At 46.3% G+C, this 12,581-nt stretch overlaps 1 protein-coding gene across 1 annotated transcript; it reads right to left on the bottom strand.

The window, feature by feature from the left end:
* Positions 1–590: 590 nt before the first annotated feature.
* LOC149347417 (uncharacterized) lies at positions 591–2,318 on the bottom strand. The gene has a single exon (XM_089585573.1). It carries the CDS (start codon positions 2,316–2,318, stop codon positions 849–851), a length of 1,470 nt encoding a protein of 489 aa, XP_089441699.1. The 3' UTR covers positions 591–848.
* Between the last annotated feature and the right edge of the window lie 10,263 nt (positions 2,319–12,581).

Here is a 12,581-nt window from a genome sequence, read left to right on the forward strand (position 1 = left end):
ACTTTATCAGAAAACATTAATAATTCTGCATTAATTGCATCAAAATTTGCTTTGCCGTAACATCTTATTTTCTTTTTAGTAGTTATATTTTTACTAGCGCGAAATTTAATGTACCCAGTGATAACATCGTGGTCAGAGATGCGTTCCTCATGAGTTATGCCTGAAAATATATCAGGTTTGTTTGTGAGAACTAAGTCAAGTACATTGGAAGAGGCTTTAGTTGATCGTGTTGGTTGGTTAATGAGTTGTGTTAATGAAAAATCAAGGCAAGTGCTGAGAAAATAATGTGCTTCTGCATCTGTGTCCACTACGGAAAGTGTTGACCAATTAATTCTTGGAAAATTAAAATCTCCAAATATAATAACAGCGGAATTCGGAAAACGCGCATATATTTCACTGAGCACCCGATGATATTCATCTGAAAACGCACCAGACATGTCGGGAGGACGGTAGAAAACGCCGATGATGACACGAAATGCACCATCATTCAAAGAAACCCAGACACATTCAAGGAAAGAATCGATAACGATAGGTGTGGCAATGAATTCTTCCTTTATCGCGATGAGAACACCGCCCCCCCTTCGCAATTGTCTATCGCAGCGAAAAATTTTGAAATTGCATGCACTGGTAAAGATGTTGACATCATGAATAGTGTCGTTCAGCCACGTCTCAGTTAGTACCACTAAAGAAGCTTGACATGAATCGATGAAAGCTGATAGTGCAATACCGTTAGCTACAACACTTCTAATGTTAGTGTACAAAAACAGCCATTCGTTATCATTACCACAATGTAATTTGGCAGGTGAGGTGGTCGATGAACTCAGGTTAACGGAAACGGAGGGAGGACGTCATTCGCCATCCTCGCGCCCTGATACAAGAATGGCTCGACTTTCGTTGGTGTTCCACATGTAAAGATCATCGTTAACGAAGAGCTTGTTGAAAACGAGTCGCACTTTAGCCCCATCTTTCTTAATAGATTTTGAAAACTGGAGAAGCTTCCGTCGCTTTTCGCGAACGGCTTCGGAGTAATCGCGCGAGATGCTTAAATTCGTGTTTTTTAATTTATAGCCGCGGCTCATGACAGTGTCAACTTCCCTTTCATTAAAAAATTTGGCTATGATAGGCCGCTTTTTCTCGGAAGAAAAGTGGCCCACGCGATGTGCTCTGGACACAGATTCAACAGTAAGCCCAAGTTTTTCTTTACAAAAGTCATTCACGAGACGTTCAGACTCCTCCCAACTTTCCGACTTCTCTGGATCATCTATACCGTAAAATAGAACATTGGATCGCCTAGAGCGATTTTCAAGGTCGTCAGTTTTTTCCTGTACAATTGCGAGACCCTTGTCACTGTTCACGACGAACTCAGCAGATGGTGCGGTTGCAAATTTCTGCTCTAGATAGTGAACTCGCTTTGTTAGTTTTTCTAAGTCAATTTTTAAGTCTGCGTGAATCTGAAGCACTTTGTTGACAGAGTCTTGAAGGACTGCATTGCTAGCTTCAAGGCGTAAGATGTAACCAGCCACAAGGTCCAGCTTTTCCTCTTGAGTCTTAGTCATGGGTCCCGGGTTTAGCTCGACATCGCCTCCCAAAACTAGCAGACACCATAAATAGGATACACCAGCGCGGAAACTTTTCAAAACATGAGGTGGCCACGACACCGCTAAAAGACAGACGTCATTGTCACGGTAAGAATAAGCGTCATAGTAATCAACCTGCAGATACATCAGTGGTGATCGTGGGATCGCAGTGGCGGTGCCGTGCCCCAGAGGGGCGTCGAAAGGCGCGCACTTTTGTACTGCCCGACCAGCAGTCAGAGTCCCACGTTGCCAGACGGAATCGACCACTGCGTCCAGAAGTGGCGGAGCATCCAGAATAGGTGAAGCAGGCAGAAAACATGTTGATAGGCCGCAGTCGGTTGACGTACACGCGCCGAGCTGGGAGCTTGTATCGTAGAGCCTTTCCGTCTTGTGCATCCTCCATGGCCGGCCCAGGAAAATCAGCAGCAGGACCTGTAGATACATCAGTGGTGAGCGTGGGATCGCAGTGGCGGTGCCGTGGCCCAGAGGGGCGTCGAAAGGCGCGCACTTTTGTACCGCCCGATCAGCAGTTAGAGTCCCACGTTGCCAGACGGAATCGACCACTGCGTCCAGAAGTGGCGGAGCATCCAGAATAGGTGAAGCAGGCAAAAAACATGTTGATAGGCCGCAGTCGGTTGACGTAGACGCGCCGAGCTGGGATCTTGTGTCGTTGAGCCTTTCCGTCTTGTGCATCGTCCATGGCCGGCCCAGGAATATCAGCAGCAGGACCTGTAGATACATCAGTGGTGAGCGTGGGATCGCAGTGGCGGTGCCGTGGCCCATAGGGGCGTCGAAAGGCGCGCACTTTTGTACCGCCCGATCAGCAGTCAGAGTCCCACGTTGCCAGACGGAATCGACCACTGCGTCCAGAAGTGGCGGAGCATCCAGAATAGGTGAAGCAGGCAAAAAACATGTTGATAGGCCGCAGTCGGTTGACGTACACGCGCCGAGCTGGGATCTTGTGTCGTTGAGCCTTTCCGTTTTGTGCATCGTCCATGGCCGGCCCAGGAATATCAGCAGCAGGACCTGTAGATACATCAGTGGTGAACGTGGGATCGCAGTGGCGGTGCCGTGGCCCATATATGAAGCATATATAATATATATATATATATATATATATATATATATATATATATATATATGCTTATATATATATTATATATGCTTATAAGGGTCACAACCTTGCAATTATCTTAATTTAATACCGACAGTTTCGGACGGAGGACCGTCCTTCCTCTTGTGTATACCCTGAGGAAGGACGGTCCTCCGTCCGAAACTGTCGGTATTAAATTAAGATAATTGCAAGGTTGTGACCCCTTCTTCTACAAGTCTTCCTGGCCCATTGAACGACAAGACCTCCTGCAACTACTATATATATATATATATATATATATATATATATATATATATATATATTGTCACGTTGTAGTGACGGCAGTCCAGCCGTCAGAAAGACACCAGCCAATCTTGGAAACGAAACTCTTTATTTGGGCTGACTTGCGCCCGCAAAATAACTCAATCACTCGGCGACGGCGTAAGCAACAAACGGGCTCGTCATTTGTCGAACTACGAATGTCCGCCGCTCGCGGCATCGCTCAATTTAAAGCCGGCAAGGAAACTTCCAGATAACAGGTCAAGATCATCTACGGTAATCTGGAAAAACCTAGATGCAGCCTTTCATGGCTGCGAACAATCGAGATTAGTCTGGTCGCTTCTCGCGCCACGAACAAAAGTGATAACGACCCTTTCCTGCTGCATTGAGCGTGAACGAACAAACACTACAATGATACGTGGCATTACCCCCCTTCCAAAGAAGCATCGTCTCGATGCTTTAAAATGGAATTAAACACGGAGAATTCTTCGAGAACTTAGTCCTTTAGCGTTCCAAATAAGGTGTAAGGACAGCGGTAAAATCTTCAAATCTGGCCGTGTCGTCGTCGTCGTTGGTGTTGTCGTCGGAGTTGTAGTTTTTGTCGTCGTATTTGTCGTCGTATTTGTCGTCGTCGTAGGGGTCGTCGTCGTCGTAGGGGTCGTCGTCGTCTTCGTAGGGGTCGTCGTTGTGGTAGGGTTCGTCGTCGTCGTAGGGGGCATGGTCTTCTGTTTTCGTCGATGGAGGATCTTAGTTCTTGCGCTCAGAAGCAACCTCACCTCCAGAGGCTGCTTTATTCAGGTTAACCTTCGGGGGCTGGGGAAGCGTCCACGCACTGCGTAGCCTCGGCTAGGAGATACTTAGCGCGGTGACGATGGCGACGGAGAACGCGATAGGCGGCTCGGCGATGAGTATCCTTCCCGACGCAAAAAACCCTCGATTTCGGCTGGTCGCTGGCCGGGTCGGGGTCGTGGGGCGTCGTAAGGGAACCCTCGGATGCCCATTCTCCTGTATGGGCAGTACCAGAGAGTGTGACCGGCTTCTCCGCAGTGGAAGCATTGTGGGCGGCGCTGGTCGGGTGTTCTCCACTCGGCGCATTTCCTCGGCCGTGTACGACGCTCGTAGGACGGGCGAGTTGGGGCGAGAGGGCGGCGCTCCAGCGCAGCTGGCTAAGGGCGATAGGGGCTTGGGTCCCGTCGTCGAGGTACAGGACGGCGCACTGCTGCGGCGTAAGTCATGGCTGGAGGCTCCAGAGGCTGCGTGGTAGACTGGAGTCAGGTCTTCCGGCGAATAACTCAAAGGGCTGGCGTCACGACTTGCAGGGGTTGTCCGGTACCTGGAAGGCTACCCAGCACCTCCACCAGATGTCACGTTGTAGTGACGGCAGTCCAGCGGTCAGGAAGACACCAGCCAATCTTGGAAACGAAGCTCTTTATTTGGGCTGACTTGCGCCCGCAAAATAACTGAATCACTCGGCGGCGGCGTAAGCAACAAACGTGCTCGTCATTTGTCGAACTACGAATGTCCGCCGCTCGCGGCATCGCTCAATTTAAAGCCGGCAAGGAAACTTCCAGATAACAGGTCAAGATCATCTACGGTAATCTGGAAAAACCTAGATGCAGCCTTTCATGGCTGCGAACAATCGAGATTAGTCTGGTCGCTTCTCGCGCCACGAACAAAAGTGATAACGACCCTTTCCTGCTCCATTGAGCGTGAACGAACAAACACTACAATGATACGTGGCAATATATATATATATATATATATATATATATATATATATATATATATATATATATATATATATATATATATATATATATATATATATATGCTTCATTTAGGTAAACATTTATTGCTAGTCGCCGTTTCGGACTGAGCCTGTCCTTTTTCAAGACTGAAAAAGGAGACTAAAGAGGAGAGGCTCAATCCGAAACATCGCCTAGCAATAAATGTTTACCTAAATGAAGCGTTTCTCAATTTCGCATTTTACCTCTAGCAACCAAGTACGTTTATCTTTTTGTGTTATATATATATATATGTATATATACTTTAATTGAGCTGAATTGCTCGGAACCAGTCACTAAAATAAATCATATTTTGTTGTTCTTTCACAGTGGAGATAGGAGATAGGAATGGTTAACTTCAAAAAGTTGGTGTTTCCATAAAAGGGCTGCGTTTACTTTACTCCTCGGTATTTTCATAGCGTTCTGTCCTGTTCTCCGTGAATGCTTCCACTAAAGCTCCGCCCGTTTTTTTTTCTTTTTCCGTTTTGTGCTATGCTGACTCCATGCGATGATGGAATTGATAGCAGACATAAAGCCTTTGCACACCGTGGTGGTGGAGTGTGCGCCGCTTCGGCAGCTTATCTGTTTTTTCAGCCGCTGTCCGCTCCGGCGGACGCGGTTGTTGCAAGGCGCTTCTTTTCTCTCTTTTTCTCTTCCTTCTTATCTTTCAACTCTCTTCTATCTGAACTTGGCAGCGGTGGTGGCTCGGCTTGAGCCAGTTGGCGGGCCCATGCAATTTCCTTTTCATCCTTCTCTCAGTCGCAACAACAACAACACCGTGCCGCTTCTCCCTCACGAGCATTTGAAAATTGTATTGGATGAGAACCGAGGTCCTTCATCCTAAGGCGTGCTTTTTCGAACGCTAAATAGAAGCAGGCTCGACCGAAAGAACATGTCGACGGGCGAACAAGAATTACAAATAGTTGGCTAAGGTCGTGGTACAGAGGAAAAAAAATGCAAGTCGAAAAATAAAGGAAGTAAAACAGAACACCACTGTGCACCAGCGAGAGGAACCGCGCTGCCTTTTCAATAGGAGCAGCCGCAATTGCCTTAACGCGCTCAGCGGTGCTTCACCGGCCCTTAATGCTGGCGTCTGCAAGCGCTCTTATTCAAAGTTTAAGTTAGGGAATTGAATGAAGGCGACCGATTTTAAGTACACTTTTAAGTACACCTAAGGGTTCCCCATTACATGAAAAAAAGTACAGAACCTTTTTTGTGAAATTTGTGCATAAAATATTTATGTGCACGCGAGTATGACAGCTTGCTCCCTGCCTTAGTATCTGCGCGTAGTTATAGCCTTTTGCGTATGTCAATTAATACTTGAGAACTTGAGGATAAAAAGTAAGAGTTGTTGTTGAGCTAGGTGGGCAGATTCTTCATTCTCCATAAAAAGTTTAGCATAACTAGGTTAGTGACACGTCTGTGGCCTTGTAAATAGCGAGTCAGATATTACTGAAATCTGTACTGTAGGGTGTTTTGATGCACGTTTACCAGTCATGCCGTGGGAGTGCCTGATGCGCATACGACGAATTTTGTATTATATTTGTAGGTATAAACGAATGAATAAACTAGTTGTTAGTTCGCGCTTGTACTGTCGCCTTGTCTATATTGTCACGTTGTAGTGACGGCAGTCCAGCGGTCAGGAAGACACCAGAAAGACTTGCAAACGAAGCTCTTTATTTGGGCTGACTTGCGCCCGCAAAACAACTGAATCACTCGGCGGCGGCGTAAGTAACAAGCGTGCTCGTCAATCGTCCAACTACGAATGCCCGCTGCTCGCGGCATCGTTCAATTTAAAGCCGGCAAGGAAACTTCGAGATAACAGGTCGAGGTCATCTAGAGTAATCTAGAAACACGTAGATGCAGCTGTTCATGGCTGTGAACAATCGAGATTAGTCCGGTCGCTTCTCGCGTCACGAACAAAAATGATAACACCCCTTTTCTGCGGCCTTGCGCGAAGGAACGAACACTATAATGATACGTGGCATTACCCCCCTTCCAAAGAAGCATCGTCTCGATGCTTTAAAATGAAAATAAACACGAAGAATGCTAACTTCGAGTCCTTTAGCGTTCAGGATAAGGTTTAAGGTCAGCGGTAAAAGCTTCAAGTCTGGCCGTGTCGTCGTCCTCGTCGGTGTTGTAGTCGTCGTCGTCGTCGTAGTCGTCGTCGTCGTCGTAGTCGTCGTCGTCGTCGTAGGGGTCGCCGTCGTAGCGGTCGCCGTCGTAGGGGTCGCCGTCATAGGGGATCGTCGTCATAGGGGATCGTCGTCGTAGGGGATCGTCGTCGTAGGTCTTGTTGTCGTAGGTCTCGTCGTCGTAGGTCTCGTCGTCGTAGGTCTCGTCGTCGTAGGTCTCGTCGTCGTAGGTCTCGTCGTCGTAGGTCTCGTCGTCGTAGGTCTCGTCGTCGTAGGTCTCGTCGTCGTAGGTCTCGTCGTAGTTGAGGCATAGTCTTGCGATTTCGTCGATGGAGGATCTTAGTTCTTGCGCTCAGAAGTAACCTCACCTCCAGAGGCTGCTTTATTCAGTTGAACCTTCGAGGGCTGGGGGAGCGTCCACGCACTGCGTAGCCTCGGCTAGGAGATACATAGCGCGGTGACGATGGCGACGGGGAACGTGATAGGCGGCTGGGCGATGAGTATTCTTCCCGACGCAAAAACTCTACGATTTCGGCTGGTCGCTGGCCGGGTGGTGGTCGTGGGGCGTCGTAAAAGAACCCTGGGATGCCCATTCTCCTGTATGAGCAGTACCGGAGAATGTGACCGGCTTGTCCACAGTGGAAGCATAGTGGGCGGCGCTGGTCGGGTGTTCTCCACTCCTCGCATTTCCTCGGCCGTGTGCGACGCTCGTAGGACGGGCGGGTTATGGGCCGAGAGGGCGGCGCTCCAGCGCAGCTGGCTAAGGGCGATGGGGGCTTGGGTCCCGTCGTCGAGGTACAGGACGGCGCACTGCTACGGCGTAAGTCATGGCTGCAGGCTCCAGAGGCTGCGTGGTAGACTGGAGTCAGGTCCTCCGGTGAATAACTGAAAGGACTGGCGTCACGACTTGCAGGGGTTGTCCGGTACCTGGAAGGCTACCCAGCACCTCCACCAGATGTCACGTTGTAGTGACGGCAGTCCAGCGGTCAGGAAGACACCAGAAAGACTTGCAAACGAAGCTCTTTATTTGGGCTGACTTGCGCCCGCAAAACAACTGAATCACTCGGCGGCGGCGTAAGTAACAAGCGTGCTCGTCAATCGTCCAACTACGAATGCCCGCTGCTCGCGGCATCGTTCAATTTAAAGCCGGCAAGGAAACTTCGAGATAACAGGTCGAGGTCATCTAGAGTAATCTAGAAACACGTAGATGCAGCTGTTCATGGCTGTGAACAATCGAGATTAGTCCGGTCGCTTCTCGCGTCACGAACAAAAATGATAACACCCCTTTTCTGCGGCCTTGCGCGAAGGAACGAACACTATAATGATACGTGGCAATATGTCGTGTTTCTGGCGCAGAAAAACTTGTTATGCCGATTGAGGAGGAAAGCGCAGAATTCGGAGAAAAGACCACCTCTAGAAAGAAAGGCATCATGAAACAAATGAGAATTAATTAGGACGGTGTGGACACAACAAAAACGAACGCATCTTATATACATCCTCAATGCACCGGAGAACGCATAAAACCTAGCGTACTTCCCATTTCTGCTCCCTCCAAAAGCATTTGCAGCCGCGACTGACCATTAACCTTTACACAGCAGCGCGTTAACAAGCCTTGCACTGAAGGCAGCAAGGCCAAACTGGTGGCGTATTTATTACTACTTCCTGCTTCCGAACTGCGGATAGGAAGCCGGTATTTATGGCAGTAGCCCGAGACATTAGTGCAGGCGTACGATTTTTGTTTTTATTAGAGCCGCCATGATGTGCGAAAGAAGGATGGAAGCTGCGGCCCATGAATAAACAAGTAAAAAATCGCTATCGCTAATCCTCGCTCCAAAATAGAGACCGCTTAAGGCGTGCCTCGAGCTTCTAGAAAGAACGAAACCAAATCAAAAACTGTCTTTAAAGAGAGACGACTAGGAAATGCTTTTGCTTTCTGCAGGCGTGCTTTAAAACTCGAAGCGTCCTCGCTGACGGGCACGGCGACGAACTAATTGCACTTCATTGGCGCTGGACTTCTCTGAAATCAGCTTTTCAGGTTTGCTGCAGGTCTCTAAAAGCTTTTTCCAAGCTCCTTTCATGGTACAGCTTAATCATTCCATCTATTTCGACATGCGGCCCTGCTAAACAGGCGCCAATTAGGAGGATGTGCTTTCATCGGATTTCGCGAATTTCCTGGTGCTCTGTTCTTCCTTACTTTTTAGCGTTCACACGTGTTTAGTAAATTAAATTCACCCGAGTTCACCTGAATAGGAAGTGCGCAGGTGACAGATTAACTCAGGGCCCGATTGAGTGTCACACAGGACTTGCCTCGCCTCTCCGAGCGCCATCTATCGAAGTTGAATAAAAACGAAAAGCACGTTCATATTTTGGATTTGTTAGCAGCACTAAGAGTTCGCTACAGACAAGAAACGCTTGGTTTGTCGCCAGTCCTCATACATTATTTATGTTTTCCGACTGACACGTGCTGCTAGTGACCTCTAAGGCTCACTACGAGGACGAAAAGAACATTTACTTACTAAGTACGCTTCCCAGTGCGTACAAGCTACTCTTGAGTGGGTTTTGGCGGCTGATATGAATTATACCATTCAATTAATTTTTTAGTTGTTGCGTTGTTACGATGGTAGCGGCTTACATACTGGCTAGTAAAGCAATATTTCCTGCTGAGAGCAAGGCATTTGGCGACGTTTATGGCTTACAGCGTACGGGTAGGTAGGGTAATTGAGAAGTGCAGAAAAGATGTCACGACAGCTTGCGGCCGTCAGCCCGAACCGTATTTTTTTAAAAGGCGATTAAAACATTTTCGCACAAAACTTCCAATTTCCGACAACTCAGAAAGCGTGAGAATCCACCTGAATCACCATGAAGTCCAATTATTGTGACCGCTCTTTATGAGAGTCGATAGCATCGTTGACGATGTCGATGTAGCTTCTATTTGTTCAGGGTCATAATAAATTAAAGACTACAATCCGTAAAGCATTGATCTATATTAAGCTTTGGCCAATGTGCAAAGATCAATGAAAGTAGCGTATTGAGAGAAAGAGGACCATAGATGCTTTTGACTCACACGAACTCTACGACAGAAAAAGAGGAAAATGACGCGAGCAAATGCAATTGTACGGCGCTATTTACTTAAAACTGACAACTTGGTCGAACAAAAAGGTTACGAAAAATAACAGGTTTTGACTTCGCACTACTCTTTTCGTTTTATAGCCGAAAAAGCGGTGACACATTAATATGTTAACATCCCCTGTGCACAAATCGAATCCCTACTCGCTTGCGTAATGCACGTACCCTACACCCCCCCGCACACACCACACCACCTAAAGTGGCGGCAAATTTGGGTCTTGCGTTCGTTACACGGGATAAAATATGAGGGAAATTTTGAAGCAAGAAATAAGAAAAAAAGTAGACTGGCGGAAAAAGTAATCCATCCCTGAAAACTAGGGTGCTGCAATTAATAACCCATCTGTACGTGATGAATTATTTGTAAATATTGGAAGAGTGGAATAAATAATTCATCCGTAAAACCTAGGGAAGTGGAATAAATAATCCACCCGTATAATTCATTGATTTCGGGTGAAATATCTCTTGCAATAGCATAGGTTACCAATCATTTTTACCACATGAAATTTTTATGAATAGTTTACCCACGTAGCAGACGTAGCGCAAAAACTTTCATTTTTCTATTTGCACTCCAGCATTGTTTACGAGCTAGAATGGATAGTGAATAAGTTGCACATTAAACACGCTCGCCTAGCTCGTGTGGCCCAAAGTTCTGTAGCAAGAAAGCGTCAGAAGAGGACACGCTTGCACAGCTCAACAGCATTCAGCGCGCAGCCCAACACATGAAAGTTGCTGCTCTCCTTAACATGGTAAGGCTTAAAGACAAATTCTTTGTTACACGGCGTTGTTTCAAACAGGTTCCCGCTTTATCGCGGAGCATTCTTATTGGATGTTCGTTCATGTAGTGCGAGGCACAGCAGTAGAGACATTCGACAGCATGGGCTTTATATTACCGCGTATTTGCTATGGCGCCCACTACCGTTAAAGCAGACTGGATGCCAATAGTGATAGGTGCGTCAGTTACGCGATGGAAAGAAAATTTTACTCTCTGACAGGCAAAGCAAGCGGTGCGATGATTCTCTGAACGCGCTAATAATACTTGTATCTATAGTACGAAGCCCAAAAATACAGCTTCCAGTTAAAATGAAGCATTCTCAATAATATGCTCACCATGAAGTAAATAATTTTTGATAATGAGTATAACGTTGCTATTCACTGAACACGGAAACACGTTTTCAAACTAAACCACCCCATATAAACCATTTTCCGCAAGTCACACACGAAACGAACTTCGGTGCAACGAGGTGCCCGTCAATATATATGCCCAAAAATTGGCACAGCTTCTCTTGTGTTAATTTAAAACCGGAATGACAGTACGCAGCCTTCTTCGCAAACAACGCAGTTGACTCAAAGGCATGCACGGTGGGAAAGGGAAAGTTTTATGCCGAAATTATGCAATCATTTGGGCGTGGGTAAGGTGAACAATTTTTGAACTTTTATTAGGTGTCAAGTTTCTGAAACTAGGGTAAGCAACACAGTTTCTTACTTTGAAATTAGTGCAGTTACACTGTAAATACTGTGGATATGTTCAATTAACAATAATTTCCATTCTGGTTAAAGATGAAGCGAGGATTTAAAAAATATTGAAAAAATATTGCCAAAATAGGCTGATCTCTATGTTGTGGTACTTCTGTAGTTCCACATACTCCAAAATTAGTACCGATTTCCGCGAAGTTAAATGCATAATGTTTATTGCCTTTTTTGCGCTCGAGAATCACCTTTCCTTTCTCTAGAATGCAGAGAGCATGCAATTATAAAAAACAGATTAATTATGTACATTCCTAACTGTTTTCGATATAAGATCAGCGACCAGTTTTAGAAGATACGAAGAAACATTATCCAATCCATTGCCAATATTTCTCAGAGATAAAATCACAGAGCAGCTCTCATCGGTACTGATGGTGTAAGGATAAAGTGAAGGGTTATTGCGGATAATATATTCGGAGCAGACATCTGATCGATGCTGTTGACTGAGTGCAACTCATCAATAAAGCAATCGGCTATAAGGGATGGTTCAGTGATGGTTTTTCATTGTAACTTATTTTATAAATGGAATTGCTATTCCATAATGCATTTATTAACGTATTAAGGGGTAGCTACACACAAAGTTCTGCGCATCCGTTTTTTTTTTGCCCTGGAAGAGGTTTGCGGGCTTCGTGTTCATGAAATTGACCTCGAAACACCACTTCGCGGCGTGGTGAAATAATTGTTATTGATTTTGCACTGGCAGCTTCGGTCTCGGGCGGCGCCACCTCTGCAGTGTACCTTGACGTCACGGTCGAACTGTCAACCAGGGCTACCACATTCTAGTGACATCCGCATTGCCGGTAAGCACTGGTTGTTCTTATGAACAGCCACTGGATTCGATGAAGTCCCAATAGTTGGGTAAATTTAAAGTTGAAGTCACTATATTTGGGCGGAAATGCTGAGCACCAGCTCAGACAACATTCAAAATCCTATTAAATTATGGTTTATTCTAGGCCTACGGCTGAAACATGTTAGAAGGCATCTCCTGACGTTAATGAAACAAATTATGTCGCTAGTTAGGCTTCAAATCATTTTGTCTGTACCCTTTTATTTCGTGCACGTG

This window comes from Amblyomma mixtum, chromosome 4 (genome assembly GCF_055824585.1).
Source record: "Amblyomma mixtum isolate Tamu chromosome 4, ASM5582458v1, whole genome shotgun sequence".
In the NCBI taxonomy this organism is placed as follows: domain Eukaryota; kingdom Metazoa; phylum Arthropoda; class Arachnida; order Ixodida; family Ixodidae; genus Amblyomma; species Amblyomma mixtum.

Coding starts and splice junctions, on each gene's coding strand:
- LOC149347417 (XM_089585573.1), bottom strand. CDS start 2,318: ATGTATCTACAGGTCCTGCTGCTGATATTCCTGGGCCGGCCATGGACG.